Genomic DNA, 20,544 nt, shown 5'->3' on the forward strand with positions numbered 1-20,544 from the left:
AGCCAGGCTATACTATTAGGTATTTTGATTTGAAGATATGCACTGGGAACTATGAGGGGCTGGGGGTTTGTAATAATAATAACAGGTACCCGGGAGGGAGTTACAGACTGGGGTTTGTAATAATAATAAAGCTAAAGATGACTTCTGGACTATGGATAACAGCTTATGTTTAAAGTAAAACAGACCAAACTAGCTTTTGTTTATTTTTGAGGCCAGTCTTGGAAGTTAATTGCAGATCCTTTCCTGATCAAAAGCTTCAGCACCAGGAAAGAACATTATGTTTAAACGGACAGCAGAAGTTGGCTATTAACAAGGCCAATGCATGTGACTTGGAAAAGCCATTATGTCTCATAGGAGAATCTGGAATTGACGTTATGCTCAAACAGATGGCAGATGTTTAATGGTGACTAGGATTCCATGCAGGAGACGATCTATCTGTCAGGGAATGGTCTAAATTTGAATTGGGTTTTCTGTGGGTAAAGAAGGAACCTGGATGTTGATGTTCCAGCATGAAGATTTGACAGCTCTCTGCCTAACCTCCCACAATCAGCCTTGTGAATGGGTTTTAGGTTTAAATCATAGAATAATTAGATTGTTTTGTTATTAATTTTACTTAACTGAAGTTACATTGCTAATAAATTGCTAAACCTTTTAAACTGGTGTCTGGTATTGATTATTCTGAAAGTCTGGGTTTGGTTATTCAAAATGTCTGGAAAGAACCATTGGGGTCAATTTTGAAGTTTTAATTTTACTGTTGGAGTGAATTTCGAAGTAAAAATTTGTTTTTGTTCAGCTGTATCTAACCCCATACATAATCTGGCCTGGAAGCACTTGCTGGGAACAGTGTAAAGGGAGCTTCATGTTCAGTTTAAAATGATAGAAGGAGTTTTACTTTCAGTTTGAAAGAATAGAGGGAGCTTTACTCTGTATTTAGCTCTATGCTGTACCCATCCTGGGAGTGTTTGAGGGACAGTAAATGAGACCTTTACTCTCAGTTTTGAAAAGTAGACAGAGCTTTACTGCATATCTAACCACATTCTGTACCTATCCTGGTATTGTTTGATTGGGGCATAGTGAGGCAGCTTTATTTTCAGTTGAAGAGAGTAGAGGTAGCTTTACTCTGTTACTGACAAACACCATGCTGCATTTGTCCTGGGAATGCTTAATGGAGACAATGCCAAGGGTACTTTATTTTCTGTTTAAAAGTGTACAGGGAGGTTTATCATGAGCATAACAGAATGCTGTACTTGCCTGGGAGTGTTTGATGGGGACAGTATCAAGCAGGCTTTCCTATCAGTTTAAAAGAGTAGAGATAGCTTTACTTTCAGTTAAAAGAGTAAAGGAAGCTTTATTCTGTATCTGATTCCATGACATCCCTGTCCTGGAGTATTTGATGAGGATTCATATCTATTTTCTATATGTTGGCTTAAGACAGAAGAAAAGGCTTTACTCTGCATCTAACCCTGTGCTGACTGTGTTCTGGAAGTGTTTGATGTGAACATTTGTAGAGGCAGTTTTATTCTGTATCTAACCCCCTGCTGTACTTGTTCTGGGAGTGTTTGATGAGAACAGTGCTGGAGGGGGTTACACTTTCTGTTAAAAAGAGGGCTGGGAACTTTACTTTCAGATTAAAAAGAGCAGAGGAAGTTTTATCTACCCAGATGCTTTAACTGTTCTGAAGTATTTGATGGAGACATTTTAGAGAGAGCTTTACTCTGCATCGAACCCTGTGCTGTCCCTGTCCTGGGAGAGTTTGATGGCTTCCTAGTAATGCTCTCCTACAACCCTGACACCAGGCAGAAAATACAGAAGCTTGAACACACACTCCAGTAGGTTCAAGAACAGCTTCTTCCCTGCTGTTATTAGACTGATGAATGGACCTCTCTAACTTCAAATAATGCTGATCTTGTTAATGTTGATCTTGTCTAGCGCTTTACTCGGCTGAGTTTTTTTCCACCCTATGATCTGCATGTCCTTGCTTACTATGGTCTGCCTGTTCTGATAGCAAACAAAGCTTTTCACTGCATTTAGGTACATGTGACAATAAATCAAATCAAATCACTTTTGGTTTAAAAAGATTAGAGACAGCTTTATTCTGTATCTAACCGTATGCTGTACCTGTTCTGGGATATGATGGGTACAGTGTCAAGCAGACCTTACTTTCAGTGTAAGAAAGAAAAATGAGTAGCATTTGTTGTACCTTTTCTATATTTGTTCAAAGCTGACACTGGGGGTGCAAAGAATCAAAATGTGATTTGATCTTCAATTGTAACATGTTCCAACTTGCTGTATTTCTCAAATGTGGTAAACTGATCATAACTGAGAGGTTTTCCAAGAATTCATCCGCTTAACTGATCACATTTTTGTTCACAGGTCAAGCACTATTGAATCTATTGAGGCTTGTGCTATTATCGATGAGGCAATTTTTGTAAGTACGCAAACAAATCGAGTGAGCTGGCGCTGGGAATTAGCCCTAGTTTGACCTTTTGTAATCAATGAGTTTCCGATGGGACTTTGCTGGTGTTGGATTTGAGACTCGCCACAGGCCTGACGGGGATTTCCAATCGGTATTGAGCGGTGGGGGAGGCAGTATGTGCATGAAATGCTTCAGTTAGAAACAGGCGCCGAGACGAAGTGAAGCAGCATGACACAGATGGATGAGGTGTCGAGAGATGCTGCAGAAATGCTGCACGGTTATGATAATTCCATGGAACAGAAGTCCGGCTGTTTTGTGTCACAGTGGGTAGTGTGTACATGTGGAAAGTGCTTTCAACATGAACCGCTATCACACACTGTTCAAAGATGAAAATTGTTTTTTGAATAGTTGATGTGAGAAACAAAATTAATAGTCACATTCGTGAAATCTATCATCCTGAACTCAACAGGATCAAATACTTTGATAGAACCATCGGGAACCGACTTCAGTCACTGAGGAAGTCTGCTCACTGAGAAGGGGATGGGTAGTCGGAATGTCTGCTTCCTTATAGTTTATGAAATCTTTTCACCCAGTATCCAAAAGCCTGTCCTGTTCGAGGATGGAAACTAAATTTCCTTTTGTTCGGCAAAAGAGAATGATAAACACCAAAACATCTGGAATATAATCCACACTTAACCCCTGGTGTTTTCTCCAAGACAGTTCCTGAGTGTTCTGTTATGGGGTGGAAACATCACCGCCCGTCAGTATTCACCAACTGTATCAGAGATAGTAGGAACTGCAGATGCTGGACAAAGAGTCTTTCTGAAGGGTCTAAGCTTGAAACGTCAGCTTTCCTGCTCCTCTGATGCTGCTTTGCCTGCTGTGTTCATCCGGCTGTACACCTTGTTACCTCACCCTTCATGAACGAACAGGCTTGTATGAAACCTCACAAACTGCATCCAAAATGCAAAAACAGAGGCTTATTTTCCAGCTCCATACACTCGCACACCAGTGCTCCAGGCGCTGATTCAGACTGACCCACAAATCCTGAGTGACCAGGTCCTCACTGTTGCCTTTCCCAGGAAGCAAGTACTTGAGAACGAAACAAAACCTATCAGGGCATCAAGATAATAAAATGTGAGGCTGGATGAACACAGCAGGCCAAGCAGCATCTCAGGAGCACAAAAGCTGACGTTTCGGGCCTAGACCCTTCATCAGAGAGAGGGATGGGGTGAGGGTTCTGGAATAAATAGGGAGAGAGGGGGAGGTGGACCGAAGATGGAGAGTAAAGAAGATAGGTGGAGAGAGTGTAGGTGGGGAGGTAGGGAGGGGATAGGTCGGTCCAGGGAAGACGGACAGGTCAAGGAGGTGGGATGAGGTTAGTAGGTAGCTGGGGGTGCGGCTTGGGGTGGGAGGAAGGGATGGGTGAGAGGAAGAACCGGTTAGGGAGGCAGAGACAGGTTGGACTGGTTTTGGGATGCAGTGGGTGGGGGGGGGGGAAGAGCTGGGCTGGTTGTGTGGTGCAGTGGGGGGAGGGGACGAACTGGGCTGGTTTAGGGATGCAGTAGGGGAAGGGGAGATTTTGAAACTGGTGAAGTCCACATTGATACCATCTGGCTGCAGGGTTCCCAGGCGGAATATGAGTTGCTGTTCCTGCAACCTTCGGGTGGCATCATTGTGGCAGTGCAGGAGGCCCATGATGGACATGTCATCTAGAGAATGGGAGGGGGAGTGGAAATGGTTTGCGACTGGGAGGTGCAGTTGTTTGTTGCGAACTGAGCGGAGGTGTTCTGCAAAGCGGGTCCCAAGCCTATCAGGGCATCACACTGCTCACCCTGAGTGACTGAGAGCAGAATCTACAGTGATTTCTGCTCTCTACGGCCAACAGATCGACAAGAGACAAATTGCTCCGAATTGGTGCAGATTAAATCTGGTTGTCATGGACATGTTGGACCCAACCGTCTGTTTCCATCCTGTCCAGCTGCAGGAATCTGTCAAACACCTGGACTCTCCCTCCCTCTCTGGGATCCTGTCTCTGTCTCTCTCCCTCTCTCTCTCTGGGCTCCCGGTTTACTACGGGACTTATCCCTGTCTCTCTCTCTCTCTCTGGGCTCCCGGTTTACTCCGGAACTGATCCCTGTCCACATCGCCTTCCCACCCACCCCGTCCGCCTTCCCCGCCGTCTCCCCACTTCCCCACCCCACCTCCCCCTCCTCTCCTCCTCCCCCTCCTCATCCTCCGCCCTTCTCCTCCCTCTCCCCTACTACCCCTCCCTCCCCCCCCTCCCCCCCCTCCCCCCCTCCTCCCCCCCTCCCCTCCCTCCTCCCCCCCTCCCCCCCTCCCCTCCCTCCTCCCCCCCTCCCCTCCCCTCCCCCTCCCCTCCCCCTCCCCCTCCTACCCCTCCCTCCCCCCCTCCCCCCCTCCTCCCCCCCTCCCCTCCCTCCTCCCCCCCTCCCCTCCCCTCCCCTCCCCTCCCCTCCCCTCCCCCTCCCCTCCCCCCTCCCCCCCTCCCCTCCCCCTCCCCTCCCCCTCCCCCCCTCCCCTCCCCCTCCCCCTCCCCCCCTCCCCTCCCCCTCCCCCTCCCCCCCTCCCCTCCCCTCCCCCACCCCCCCCCTCCACCCCCCTCCCCCACCCCCCCCCCCACCCCCCCCTCCCCCCCCCCCCCCACCCCCCCCTCCCCCCCCCCCCCACCCCCCCCCACCCCCCCCTTCCCCCCCCTCCCCCCCCACCCCCCCCTTCCCCCCCCTCCCCCCCCACCCCCCCCTTCCCCACCCTCCACCCTCCCCCACCCTCCCCCACCCTCCCCCCCCCCCCCTCCCCCCTCCCCCCCCCTCCCCCCCCTCCCACCCCCCCCCACCCCCCCTCCCCCCTCCCCCACCCTCCCCCCCCACCCACCACCCCCCTCCCCCACCCCCCTCCCCCACCCACCCCCCCCCCACCCCCCTCCCACCCCCCTCCCCCCCCACCCACCCCCCCCCTCCCCACCCTCCCCCTCCTCCCCCCACCCTCCCCCTCCTCCCCCCCTCCTCCTCCCCCCCTCCTCCTCCCCCCCTCCTCAACCCCCCCCTCTTCAACCCCCCCCTCTCCACTCCACCCCCCCAACCCCCCGCTCCCCCCGACCCTGTTTCTCCTACCCCTGTCTGTCTCGTCTCCCCTCCCTTCTCCCCGCCTCCCCCTGTCTCCCGTCCCTCCCCGAGGCTCTCACAGTGCGGGCGCCCTGCACCGTGCAGCCGCTTCCTTTTCTATCTCTCGGGCTCCTTGTCCCAGCGGGCGGCCATGGCCCCTGGTTTCCTCCTGCTCTTCCTGCTGGCGCTTTGCAGAGTGAGTGCAGCCCGCGAAGAAATGCGAGGTAAGGGAGCTGGGTAAAACAGTCTCGGAAAAGTTTCCTTGGGCGGCCGAGGGCTTTCCCGGGATCGGGAAGCGTTTTGGGATCCTGTCTCTGACCGTTACTTGCCCCATTCCCAGGCCACGGTGAGGAGAGGACAGGGAAATGGCAGAAGCATTTCAAACTGCAGACTTTCCCCACTTCAACACCGTCCTGCACTCGGATTGAAATCCGGTCTCCGGTTCCTCCCCGAACATCAGCTGTCTTGGCTGGGGGTGTCGGGGGAGACCTGGAATACAGGAAAAGTATTTTAGCAGAAGGGATTCCCAAAGTCTGTGTCACTTTACCTAGCAAGGGTAATGAAATCAACTTGTATTCATTTACATAGCGCCGTTAACACGCCGGGGCGTTCGGTTAAGGAAACAGAGAATCGAGTTCCACTCGAATGAAAGCAAAACTCAACAGATGCTGGGAATCTGAAACATACAAGAGTGCAGGAGAAATCTCCGCAGGTCCGGCAGGCTTTGTGCAGAAACAGTGAGAAACTCGTCCTCAGACTCGGGGCTTCAGCGCATTTCACAGCGTCCTCTGTGTTTAAACCCACTTCCACTGGCCGGAGCGTCTGGGGGATTAGGAAAATCAGAGCTTGCCCTTTCATGGATGAAGTCAGGAGAGGAAGCGCGTGTAAACGCAGAAGGTGCCAGTGCTCACATCGCCAGATGGCAGTTATTGTGGGGTTTTTTTTCGCATTAAATGGCAATTGTTACATTCATCCAAAGATGCAAACAAACTTTGGGGGCAGTGACAGACAGCCCTGGACTCTCTGTGTGATGGGACAACAAGTACCCTCATCTCAACCCACAGAAACCAAATTCTCAAACCTTAAACCCTTAGCCTTCCGAGAATCTCCTGTTTTTCAATAAGGCCTCCTCTCACTCACATAAACTCCAATGAATATATCGGAACAAAAACAAGTTGCTGGAAAAGCTCAGCAGGTCTGGAAGCATCTGTGGAAGAGAAAACAGAGTTAACATTTCAGGTCCAGTGACCCTTCCTCAGAACATTTCCATCCTATGAATATAGGCCTTTCTCAATCTCAACCATTCCACCCCCCCCCCCCCCCCCACCACCACCACCACCACCTTAAGACAGTCCCTCCATACTCAGGATCAACTTAATGAGTGAAGATAACAAAATGTGGAGCTGGATGAACACAACAGGCCAAGCAGCATCTCAGGAGCACAAAAGCTGACGTTTCAGGCCTAGACCCTTCATCAGAGAGGGTCTAGGCCCGAAACGTCAGCTTTTGTGCTCCTGAGATGCTGCTTGGCCTGTTGTGTACATCCAGCTTCACACTTTGTTAACGTGGATTCTCCAGCATCTGCAGTTCCCTTTATCTCTCAACTTATGATTCTTCTCTGGACCGCCACAATACTGGTGTACTTGATATTCATGAAGGGGAACAAAGCTGTTTATTTTCGGTGTGATCTGATGGGTGCCCCATTACTGGCACAAACGCCCATGAAGTGAACCCATTCCTTCCACATAACTCCTTGAGATTGATTGATTTTGTTGTTATGTCTATTGAAATACAGTGAAAAGCTTTGTTTACAGCGGTACAGGCAGATCATAGCAAGCAAAGGATACACAGATCAAAAAGACTTAGGGCATACAGGCTACATTATTTGAGTCTGGAGTCCATTTGACAGTCTGATAACAGCCTGAAAGATGCTGTTCCTGAGCTCGCTTATGCATGTGCTCAGGCTTCTGTATCTTCTGCTGACAGAAGAGGTTATCAGAACTCATTACCATGGTGTGACGAGACTTTGCTGATGTTGGACAAGTTTCCACAGCAGCAAGCTGCGTAAATAGAGTCCATGGATGGAAGGTTGTCTTTTGTAACAGTCTGGGCTGCGAACACCACCTTCTGTAGTTTCTTACGGTCCTGGGCAGAGCAGTTGCTGTACCAGGCCATTATGCACCTGGACAGTATGCTTTCAATGGTGCTACTGTAGAATTTGGTGAGGGACCTTATGGACATGGCAAATTTCCTGAGCCACCTGAGGAAGAAGAGGTGCTGTTGTCCCTTCTTGACAAAAGCATCCCCTATTGCCCCCCCCCCACTTGAATGGCTAGATACTATTGGACAGTTGTACAAACAGAGGGACATTGAGAGCTGCCCCTAGGCTTCCAATACTCACTTCATCTGCAATCACATCATCCTGTCCATATTTGAAAGACCTGATCTCAGGGCTATTACTGCCTCCTGGAGCATAGTGGCCAGTAACCTTCCCCTTCCTCATGGTGCAATGTCCGTAGCTTGAATTCCATCTTGTCAACTCCGATCCAAAGTTCCTCATGCTGTAAACCCAACAGATGTGAATCACAGGACAATGGATAGATTATTTCTGGTTGGAGATGGTCTTTGTCCAGGACTTGAATGTAACATCTGTGCCACACAAATACCAGGCAATGACCATTTCCAACAAGAGAGAATCTATCACTCTCCACATCAAAGGCTTTACCATCACTGAATCCCTCAATACCAACATCCTGGGGTATTACTGCTGACCAGAAACTTGTAGCTACAGGTGCAGGTCCGAGGCTAGGAGTCTTGCAGTGGGTAACTCACCTCCTGAATACCCAAAGCCAGTTACACCAACTATAAGGCATGAATCAGGGGTGTGATGGAATATTTCCCACTCACCTGGATGGGTGTAGTCCCAACAATGCCCAAGAAGCTCAACATCATCCAGGACAAAGCAGCTCCTTGTTTGGCACCACATCTCCAAATATTCACTCCCACCACCACCAACACTCAGTAGCTGTAGTGTATATTATCTACAAGATGTACTACAGCAACTCAACAAAAATCCTTAGACAGCACCTTCTAAGACCACCACCACTTCCATCTTGAAAGACAAGAACAGCCGATGCAGGGAAACCCACCAGTGGCGAGTTTCCCTCCCAGTCATTCATCATCCTGACTTGAAAATATATCACTGTTCCTTCGTGTCATTGGGTTAAAATCTTGGAATCCCTGCCTAACAGCATTATGGGTCTGACCAAAGTGTTTACACTATGCCTGAGGAAGAAGCAGAACTTCAAACGCTCGTATTTTCAAATAAACCTGTTGGACTATAACCTGGTTTTGTGTGATTTCTGACCTTGTCCACTCTTCATTCATTCATGGCTTGGAGGAGATTGTACAGATCTGTTTATTCCCATGTATTGGCTGCCCTTATCCTTCTTTACACTTTATTGTAATTTTCAATTTTTTGTATGCCAGCATCAACCTTATATGTAACAAACTGTTAGGAAAGAGACAGTAAGACTAGATACTGATAGACAACTGATGACCTTGTCTTTACTTTATTGACTGTAAATAGCCACTGATCAGCTGCTTTGTTTAGGCAAAAGTAACCGAGCCTGCCCCTCCTTCAGTGACTAGGAGATAGCAGTGACTGCAGATGCTGCAAGTCAGAAACAGTAACATGTGGAACTGGAGGAGCAGGAACGTTGATGTTTTGGGTCTGGACCTGTCATCAGGGCTGGGGAGGGGGAAGGGAGCTCAGAAATAAATGAGGGGATGGGGCTGGGAAAGGGGGTGGGATGGGGAAGTTGGATGCAGGTGGGGATTGTAGAGATTAGTCAGTGCGAAGGGTGGAGCAGATTGGTGAGAAGGAAGACGGACAAGTTTTGTCAGATCAAGGAAGCGGAGATGAGGAGGAGGGCTGGACATGGGATGAGAACGGGGGTGGGGAGATTTTGAGGATCCTGAACTCAATGTTGAGGTCATTGGGCTATAAACTCCCAAGGTGGAATATAAGATGTTGTTCCTCCAGTTTCTGTGTGGCCTCATTTTGATAATGGAGGAGGCCCAGGATGGACATGACACCAAGGGAGTGGGAGCTGGTGTTGAAATGGTTGACAACTGGAAGATGGTGTTGATCGGAGTGTACAGAGCGCAGAAACTCTGCGAACCAGTCACCAGCTCTGCACTTGCTTTCTCCAATATAGGGGAGACCACATTGGGGAGCAACAGATGCAATAGACCAGGTTAGAAGACCTACAGGTTAATCTCTGCTGGATTTGGAAGGATTAACCTGCGAGGCGAGCGGGGAGGTGCAGGGGCAGGTGTAGCACTTTGAGCAGATGCAGGGTAAGTTTGCTGGGGAGTTTGGAGCTGATGAGGGAGTTGCAGAATAAGCGGTCTCTACAGAAAGCAGATAAGGTTAGGGAAGGACAGATCTTTTTAATGGTGAGGTCTGATGGCAGGTGATGAAAATGGTGGAGGATGATGCTTTGGACTTGGAGATTGGTCTCAGCATAGAGTTCACCAGTCTTAAAATCTCCCCATGTCCAGCCCTCCCTCTCATCCCCACCTCCTTGACCTGACATGACCTGTGTATCTACCTTCTCACCTACCTGCTCCACTCTTCCCACTGATCAATCTCTGCATTCTTCTACCGCATCCACCTATCATCATCCCATTTACCTTCCCCCAAGGCCCACCCCCTCACTCTATTTAATCCTGAGTTCCCTTTCCCTTCCCCAGTCCTAATGAAGGGTTCAGACCTGAAACGTTGACTTTCTTGCTCCTCTGATGCTGTCTGACCTGCTATGCCCCTCCGGCTCTACATTTTATTGACTCTGCCCCTTCTTCATCCTGTACTCTGCAGCACTCTAATGTAGGCTACGCTCAATAAAACACTGGAGCAGAAGTAGGCCATTCAGCCCATTGAATCTGCTCTGCCTTTCAATGAAACCATGACTGATCTGATAAAAGTCATTCTAACTTGGCTCCTTATGTATGCACCAAATCCATGAGTCCATTATTGAGGATCCACATTCACCTCATTCTTAATTAGGTGCTCTTTTAATAGAACATTTGAAAATGAACCTGCTCAAAGCTCACAACAACAAAATTTAAATTATAGATTTAGTTTTAAGGTGCAGTGTAACATTGGATAGATGTGAAGTTGTTCACTTTGATTGAAAAACAGAAAGGCGGAGTATTCTTCAAATGGTGATACATTGGGAACAGTTACGTATAGTGGATCTAGGCTTACTTGTACACCAGTCACCGATAGAAGGCAAACAGGTGCAGCAGACTGTTAGGTTGGCAGTTGGTATGTTGGCCCTTCATTGCAAGAGGATTTGAACGCAGGCACAAGGAATTCTTACTGCATTGTCCTACAGGACTTGGTGAGATTACAGCTGAAGTATTATGTACTGTTTTGATCTTTTTACCAAATAAGAGGTATATTTTCCATGGAGGGAGTTCAGTGAATGTTCACCAGACTGCTTCTTGGAATATCATATTTGTCATGTGTTATTACAACGGAGTTTGTATTCACTGGAGTTTAGAAATGTGAGAAGAGACCTTGTTGAAATGTATACAATTCTGGCATAGCCGGACAGACTGGATGCAGGGAGGATGTTTCCACTGATTCAAGGGTTCTAGAACAAAGGGTCACAGTCTCAGGATACCTAGCTAGTTTGGACAGAGTTGAAAAATTTTATCACTCAGAGGGTGGAGAAACAAGGACTATTCTACCACAGAAGAGGCTGTAGAAGACAAATCACTAATTATGTCCAGGTTAAAAAAAAGGATTTTTAGAAGCTAAAAAGATCATGGAGTATGGGGATAGGGTAGGAATATGGTGTTGAAATAGAGGATCAGCCAGGATAATGTTGACGGGTAAAGTGAGCTGAATGGGCCAAATGGCTGCCTCCTGTTCCTAGTTTCTACTTTCCTGTTCTAGAACATCTCCTTAAATGTCTGCCACTGCTTCTGTTTTGATGTATCTCCTAGTTTGCTTCAACTTTCATGCCCAGATGGTTGCCCTTTATTAAGTTTAAAGTACTAGTCTTCGACCCACTCTTCTCCCTGTCAAACCAGATGTAAAATTCAATCATACTGTGCTCACTGCTGCACTGATGCCTTTACACTGAGTCATATTTAATTAATCCTGTCACGTTACCCGACCACAAGTCTAACATATACTGCTCCTTGATTGATTCCAGAATGTGGAGCTCTTAGAAGCCATCTTGAAATCATTGTATGGACTCTTCAACCAGGCGACCATTGTTAGTCTGACTTTTCCAGTTGGTAATACGGGTTAAAGTCACCCACGGTTATTGTGTCCTTTTCACACAAGGACCCAACATTCTTTTACTTTGCCCCACATTGTGATTCTGTTGGGGGGTGTGGGGGGGCAAGGTGAGTGGGGTGAGGTTGCTGCTATTGACCACTCAAATTACATCCCAATCTCCTGAACGAAAGTCATCTCTCAGTATTTTACTAATGCCACACTTGATGAACAGTGCCACCCCTCCACCTATTCTTCTTGAATGTCATCGACTCTCCAATATTCAGGACCCAAATCCTTGTCATACACCAAGCTCATTTGCCAAATCGCCAACAGGTCACATTTATTACTTCACTGTGTGTTATCAATTTGTTTTGAGTGCTGTGTGTATTCACATACAATGCCTTCAGTTTTATCCTTGTCTTATCTTCTAATATTTACTCTTGACTGTTGGTGCATTCTGTGGTTTTTCTCTTTGTGTCCTTTTCTTCCATTCTCTGACCTTCATTTCCTATATTACTATTTTGTTGTGCTGACGTATATCCAAGCTTGAACAATCCCCCCTTGTTTAATTTAAAGCTTTATTCATCTCCTTAGTTATGCACTTTGCCGGAACTCCAGTCCCAGCACTGTTCAGTTGTACTATACTAATATTTCTTCAAGCTGCATTGCTGTGCAGTCCCTCTGAGGTTCTGGTCACTCCTGATCCTTCTTTTCCTAGCACTGATGCTAGTGCCCAAAGAGCTGGAACCAAGCTCTCTTACACCAGTCCTTGAGGCACATATGAATTCCTCTGAACCTATTTGCTCAATGCCAATTTTATTATTCAGTTTATTCAATCACAGGATGAGGGTGTTGCTGGCTGAGCAACATTCATTGCCCATCCCTAATTGCCAAGATGACAGTTCAGCGTCAACCACATTGCTGTGGGTCTGGAGTCACATGTAGGCCAGACCATGTAAGGATGACAGTTTCCTTCCCTAAAGGACATTAGTGAACCAGATGGTTTTTGTCCCGACAATCAGCAATGGTTTCACGGTCATCATTAGACTCTTAATTCAAGATATTTTATTGAATTCGAATTCTATCATCTGCCATGGTGGGATTCGAACCAGGTCCCCAGAACATTATCTGGGTTTTTGGATTAAGAATCCAGTGATAATACCACTAAACCATCGCCATATTGCATATGGCTCATGTAGTAATTCAAAGATTATTACCTTTGATGTTCTGCTTTCTAATTTAGCACGTAGCTTCTCACTCCCTCAGTAGAACCTCTTTCCTAATTCTACCTATGTCATGGTACTGACGTACAGCCACTGGAACCTACTCCTCCCACTGCCAGTTCCTCTCCAGACCAGAGGCTGATATCCCAAACGCTGGCACTGGACAGGCAACATAGCTGTCTGAGTGCATGCCCTTTTCCTCAGAGAACAATGACATTACACTGTCCCCTATTGCCACTGCATTCCTTTCTGCTGCCTTTGTTGAATGGCACCACGGTGCCTTGATCAATCAGCTCATTTTCCTAGAAGCACTTACTCGCATTAAAACAAATTGAAAGTATCTCAAAGATAATGGGAACTGCAGATGCTGGAGATTCCAAGATAATAAAATGTAATATAATATCTCAAGTATCTCAAACCTGTTGGACACTTTGCAAAGACTGAGGCTGCTGTGATCCTGCTGTTTGGGTCCCCTTAGCTGCCTCACTAGCTGTACTCACCTGTCACTGACTACTGTCGAATCAGATAACTGAGTGTTACCATGACTTGGAATGAGGTGTTCAGATAATCTTCCCCTTCACACTGCTTCTACAGCTCAGACTGCAGTCCATTCACTCTGAGCTGAAGCTCACACAAACTACACGTGTTCACTCTGGATCACACTGGCATCCAGAGACTGCCACATCCCACAGTCACAATACATCACTTACCCTGCTAATTTCATAGTGATTTAGCTGATGAGTAACAGCTTAATTGATTTATAGTTTATAATTCATAATTATGAAACACTGCACCTCCCAGTAAATTTTACCAATACCTGATAAAGAGCTTACAATGACTTAAAAACTAAAAGAACTGCAGATGGTGGAAATCAGAAACAAAAGTAGAAATTGCTGGAAAGGCTCAGCAGCTGTAGCAGGATCTGACAATCTGAGAGAAGTCAGAGTTAACTCTTCAGGTTCAGTGACCCTTCTTCAGAACAGCTTACAATGATTAATAGTTCTGTACTGTTCAGCCAATGGTATCACTTTCTCGTTAATAGCCTCAGGTGGTTTTCCCCATTGTATTTGGAGTCAAAGGGTGAGCATTGAGAGGTGCTATGAGAAACATCATCTTCAGTTTCCCCTCAGTGAATGTCTGTCCTTCAATTGTGATTTATGTTGAGCACGTTTCCATTTTTATTTCTTCTTTGGATTTCCATTGTTCAGTTGTCTTTCTGCTTTGACCATTCCTTCTATCTCTGTCCCAGCAGTGATTGATTTTGGATCAATGCACAATGTGAAACAAGAGGCCTCAATAGTGGAGAAACTGGCCACAGAGATTCTAACGGTGAATGAGCTCTTTGTCCTGTCTGTATTCAGGCTGCCACCCAGACAGGGTGGTATTCTGCTGGGGTTCTATGCCAAGAGAGACAACATGAGATACCTGGAGGTCACTGTGATGGGCAAGATCAACAGAGGTAAGAGATGGGCATCATAAATGCTACCACTGTGAAAGAGATAGTCCCATGTTAGGGGTATGAAGAGGATGGCATAGTGAGGGGAATGGGAGGAAAGGAGAGATGATGGTGAGGATATGACAGGTTGGAATAAGGAAAAGAAAAAGAACAGCTGATTAGTGTGTTACCTCTCACTTCTACATAGTGCTTGTCCGCTACCTGAGAGAAGATGGGAAGACTCAGTCTGTGAATTTACAAAATGCAAACTTGTCAGATGGAAACCCTCATTCCATCATCCTGAGGATCAGTGGCCTCCAGCGTGACCTGATCACCATGGAGCTGTATGTTGACTGCAGACAGATGGATTCCAGTGTGGGGCTCCCGGCGATGGTGACCGTCCCTCCAGAGCAGGCAGACATGGTCGATGTACGGACTGGTCACAGGGCTTACACACGGATGCAGGTGAGCTCAAGCCATGAAACAAATGGAAAGTAAACAAATTGGTCAGTGATCACAGCTAGTTAGCTCTCAGCATCCTTTCTGGGGCAACTGGATGTTTCCCAGTCCCTGTGAGCAAACACCTTGTCAATTACACAGACTCTCAGCAGCTCAGGAAGACTGAGGAGATGGGTGATGTGCTTGGATAAAGAGGTAAATGGGGTGAAGTACTGGAAACAATGGATACTGGGGAGAGGTGAAGGAATCTGACTATGTCTTGACCTGCCTAGTTTTTGAGTAACCTGGGTCAACCCTGGAATACTCATCCCATTACCTGGTTCTTTGCTAAAATGCAAAGTGTGACATGAACTTCCTAAACTTCACTAAATCATGATGAGGACAAGGATTTCTTGTGTAGGATTGGATAACAGAGCAACATGAACAGCTCACAGGAGGTTGGGATTGTGTTAACTGTTCAGTATCAATACATCCTATTTAAAAAGGAGCCATTCAGCCCCCCTTCTCACTGCACCCCTCACCCATGCCTAAACTGCTAATGCTGTTTACTGATCAGATGATGTCAAGGATTTCCTGCTCTGGAAAGATTCTGATTGGGCAGGAGCAGCAAGCTTCTCCGCTCATCCGAATTCAACCGCACCTGATCGTGTGAGGAGCTGGCTATCTGACCTCAGAGCCCGAGAAGGCTGGCCTACTGATTCACTCATCCACCCAATTATCCAGCACTCACAATTTCAATATCTTCCACCCATCATTCCCAATGAGGACATACACATTGGTATTAGAGGAATTTTGTGGGTAAAGTGGTAAGACAAAAACGATAGACACGAGTCTTCAAGGATTCTGTCCTGCCAAGTATGCAGCTTATGTTCTCCCTTCAGCTTTGATGATTGGGACACATTGACAGAATGTCCTGACTCGAGACCAAACAGATTGACTACTTGGAAATGACCAGGAGACCTGTTCACATGGTGACGATAGAACATATAATATATCCAAGACAATCTGAAAGCCTTTGTGAAAACCTGTGATCTTAACATCAATACATGGGAAGCAAAGACTAAATTATTACCAAGATTGCAATTTATCGTTGATAAAGACATCGAAGCTTTGCAATTGACCAAAGAAGTGGCTCTGTAAGGACAGTGTGAGAAATGGGAAGAGAAGGCGCCAACATTAACCAACAATTTGCTGTTGACTTTATCAGCTAACAATCATTGCACTTACTGTGTAAGAGGCTCAATAACCGGCTGTGAACCCACAATCACCCTTTCATATCTCATTACACCTCGAAGCAGGAGGGGGCCACTTAGCCCTTGAGTCTGCTTTCCGTGCAATGAGATCATTGTGGATCAACTCCACTTTCCTGCCTTTCCCCACAATCCTTATTCCCTTACTGATTAAAAATCTCTCAATCTCAGCCTTGAATATACTTAATGTCCCAATCCTCTGTGATAAAGAATTGCACAGATTCAGACCCTCGGAGAAGAAATTCCTCAAATATTTCTAACTTAAAAGAGGCAACTCCAACAAATGATGATTTTCCCACAAGGGGAGGCAACCTTTCCATAATTACTCTTTCAGCTCCTCCCCTAAGAATCTTGTATGTTTCAATAAGGTTCCCTCTGATTATTTTCAACTCTGAGTCAGGCCTAATTTGCAAAGCCTCTCCTCATAAGAAAATCCCTCCAGACGTGACATCAACCTTGTAACCTTTCTCTGTACTGCCTCCAATGCTAGTACATCTTTCCTTAGACAAGGGAATAGGGTGTGGTCTGACTAGTTCCACGTATAATTTTAACAAAACCTTTCTACTTTTAGAATCCATTCCCTTTGAAATAAGAGCCAACATTGTATTTGCTGTCCTAATATTTGCTGAACTTGGATGTGAGTTTTTTTGGGACTCATGCAAGAGGACTCCCAAATATCTCTGTGCTGCAAGTTTCTGTAGACCCTCTTCATTCAAGTAATCTTCCTTCTTCCTGCCAAAGTCTACAAACTCGCATGTTCCTGCATCTGCTAAGTTTTGCCCACTCACCTAACCTGTGTGTGTGCCCCTACAGACTCGTAATGTCAATCTCACCACTTGCCTTCCTAGCTGTTTTTTGTGTCATCTGTAAACTTAGCTATGGTATATTCACTTTCCACATCCATGTCATTTAATATATAAAGCGTAAATAATTGTAACTCCGGCACTGATTGCTGTGGTACATCACTAGCTACATGTTACTGTCCTGAATTTCTCCTTCTATCCTAACTCTCTACCTTCTATAAGGTTTTGGAGTAGATTTGTAGGGTTGTGGTTGGTTGTCTCGCTGAGCTGGTTTGTTGTTCTGTAGATGTTTCATTACCCTGCTGGGTAACATCATCAGTGCAGCCTCCAACGAAGCACCGCTGTGTTTTCCCGCCTGTTATTTAAACTCTGGAGTCCGTTGAGTTGGATTACCTTCCTTCCAGTTTTCCTTCGCAATGGATTATATAAAGGATCTAGCTGTATGTGTTTTGCTGATGGCCTTCTCAGTGGAGTACTAGTCTTTTAGCAATTTCTGTACTTGTCTCTGCTTCCCCTGTCCCAGGATCTCGGTGTTGTCCTAACTGATACGGTTGTTTTCCTTATCTATGTGGATGGAAGTGAGTGAGGATTGGGTTGTGTCTTTTTGTTGCCAGTCGATGTTCGTGCACTTTGTGTGTACACGATGCCTAATACACAAATGACACCACGAAGATACTGCACGCCCTAACACACTCATCACACTACCTTAGATCAGGAACACATCTGACCACAAGACTCCTACAACCACTGGGCATTAGAGTAGCGCACAAATCCACATCAACCCTCTGCCAACTGCTCACCTGAACCAAAGAACCACTACCCACTATGGACAGGACAAATGTCATATACAAGATTCCCCGCCAAGACTGCAACAAACACTACATTGGACAATCAGCAAGGAAATTAACTACAAGGGTACACAAACATCAGCTATGAGATTGGTATTTGTGTGGTTAGCTGATCTGTTTTGTTCTGAATTCCAAATAGCTCACAACAATCTCAATCTGCAGTATGTCATCTCAGGATGCTATGCCCATTTTTCTTAATTTCAGGAACTGAACTTCTGGTATCCATCGATTAGCAAGTTACATAATTATTCTATAGAAGTTGACAATTGTTTGATTTAAATATATTTTATTTATGTTAAAGAGAAATAAAATAATTGAATGAATGAAATGATGCCTTTGTTCTGTATTCAGGGCTCATTGGAGGAATTGAAGTTATTCCTGGGAGGGACAGTGGTCCGTGTTGGTGCATTGCAGGAGTGCCCATTTCAGAGGGATGACGCTGTAAGGAACATGGGTATGATTTAAGTTCAACTGCACTATTTCCCTAAAACTCCACTAACAAACTATCTCAGCTACTTTTAATGATTAACAGATTGGGCGGGACATCTTTCTCAGGGCTTTATGACATTCCATAAGCTATAAAGTCTGTCAGATGTGTATCTGTGATTTAACCTGATTCAGATCTTTCCTTAAACATGGGTTTCCCCACCCAAGGTTGAATGAGGGATGTAGACTCAGTTTCCTGCATGAATAGGTGTCCTGTGCCCAAACCCCACCACTGTCCAATGTCCACTACGTGGCTTTGGTGACTATTTTCTACGCACTGACTTTTCCTAAAGTCTGTGTTCCAAGCTCAGTTTCTGATATTTGTTTCCAGTGATTGGATGTAGTGGTCAGTGTTTTGTGAATGGTATTGTGTATCCACAGTTTCATGGCTCTATATCAGGGGTTCGGGGTTCCCTATCTGTTTTTTTAATTCAATCATGGGATGTGGGCATTGCTCACTGAGCCAGCATTTATTGCCTATCCCTAGATGCCCTCGAAGATGGTGGTGAGCTGCCTTCTTGAACCACTGCAGTCCGTGTGCTCTAGGTTGACCCACAATGCTCTTAGGAAGGGAATCCCAGGATTTTGACTCTATGATGCTGAAGGAATGGCAGTATAATTCCATTTCAGGATGGTGAAGTGGCTTGGCGGAGAATGTGTAGTTGGTAGTGTTGGCCTTTTGAGATGGAAGTGAGTTTTTCTTTGAAGGTGTTGTCTAAGGATCTTTGGTGAATTTCTGCAGTGCATCTTAAAGGTAGTACACACTGCTGCTACTGAGTGTCAGCGGTGAATGGTTTTTGAATGTGATTTCAAACAAGCAGGTTGCTTTGTACTGGACAGGGTCAAGCTTCTCCAGTGTGTTGGAGTTGCAGCCATCCAGACAAGTGGAGAGTATTCCATCTCACTCCTAATTTGTGCCTTGTAGGTGGTGGTCAGGAATTGGGGAGTCAGGAGGTGAGTTGCTCGCTGTAGTGTTCCTAGTCTCTGACTTGCTCTTGTAGCCACTGTTTATTTGGCAAGTCCAGATGCGTTTCTAGTCAATGGTAACTCCCAGGGTGTTGATGGTAGGGATAATATCAAGGGGCATTGTTTAGATTGTCTCTTATTGGAGATAGTCATAGCCTGGCATTTGCGTGACATAGAACATAGAACATAGAACATAGAACAGTACAGCACAGAACAGGCCCTTCAGCCCACGATGTTGTGCCGACCATTGATCCTCATGTATGCACCCTCAAATTTCTGTGACCATATGCATGCCCAGCAGTCTCTTAAATGACCCCAATGACCTTGCTTCCACAACTGCTGCTGGCAACGCATTCCATGCTCTCACAACTCTCCGTGTAAAGAACCCGCCTCTGACATCCCCTCTATACTTTCTTCCAACCAGCTTAAAACTATGACCCCTCGTGTTAGCATTTCTGCCCTGGGAAATAGTCTCTGGCTATCAACTCTATCTATGCCTCTCATTATCTTGTATACCTCAATTAGGTCCCCTCTCCTCCTCCTTTTCTCCAATGAAGAGAGTCCGAGCTCAGTCAACCTCTCTTCATAAGATAAGCCCTCCAGTCCAGGCAGCATCCTGGTAAACGTCCTCTGAACCCTCTCCAAACATGAATGTTACTTGCCACTCGTTAGCCCAAACCTAGATTTTTGTCGATCTCTTGTTGCATTTGAACATGGACTGCTTCAGTATCTGAGGAATCGCAAATGGTGCTGAACACTGTGCAAACATTGGTGAACAGCCTCTTATGATGAAGGGAAGGTATTTGATGAAGCAGCTGAAGATGGTTGGGCCTAGGACAATACTATCAGGAACTCCTACGGAGATGTCCTGGAGCTGAGATGACTGCCCACAACCAGGACCATCTTCCTATGTATCAGAGATAATAGGAACTGCAGATGCTGGAGAATCCAAGATAATAAAATGTGAGGCTGGATGAACACAGCACAAAAGCTCCTGAGATGCTGCTTGGCCTGCTGTGTTCATCCAGCCTCACATTTTATTATCCATCTTCCTATGTGTCAGGTATGACTCCAACCAGTGGAGAGTTTGTCCCCTGATACCCATTGATTCCAGTTTTGCCAGGGCTCCTTAATGCCATGCTCAGTCGAATGCAGCCTTGATATCAAGGGCTGTCACTCTCCCCTCACCTCTGGAATTCAGCTCTTTTGTCCATGTTTGAGCCAAGGCTTTAATG

General features: G+C 46.3%; 1 protein-coding gene across 2 annotated transcripts in view; it reads left to right on the top strand.

Moving 5' to 3' along the window:
* The first annotated feature begins 5,591 nt into the window (after window positions 1-5,591).
* The window catches only part of thbs3a (thrombospondin 3a), a 64,359-nt gene continuing 49,406 nt past the window's right edge, over window positions 5,592-20,544 (top strand). Inside the window, exons 1-4 of one of the 2 annotated variants that reach the window (XM_048525550.1) lie at window positions 5,592-5,765; window positions 14,312-14,521; window positions 14,706-14,962; window positions 18,209-18,311. In XM_048525550.1, coding sequence (XP_048381507.1) covers window positions 5,693-5,765; window positions 14,312-14,521; window positions 14,706-14,962; window positions 18,209-18,311 — 643 coding nt within the window. In that variant the 5' untranslated portion in view covers window positions 5,592-5,692. The remainder of the gene's footprint in view (window positions 5,766-14,311; window positions 14,522-14,705; window positions 14,963-18,208; window positions 18,312-20,544) is intronic. The other variant, XM_048525551.2, reaches the window with a different exon arrangement.

Source organism: Stegostoma tigrinum, chromosome 47 (assembly GCF_030684315.1).
Source record: "Stegostoma tigrinum isolate sSteTig4 chromosome 47, sSteTig4.hap1, whole genome shotgun sequence".
Taxonomy (NCBI): domain Eukaryota; kingdom Metazoa; phylum Chordata; class Chondrichthyes; order Orectolobiformes; family Stegostomatidae; genus Stegostoma; species Stegostoma tigrinum.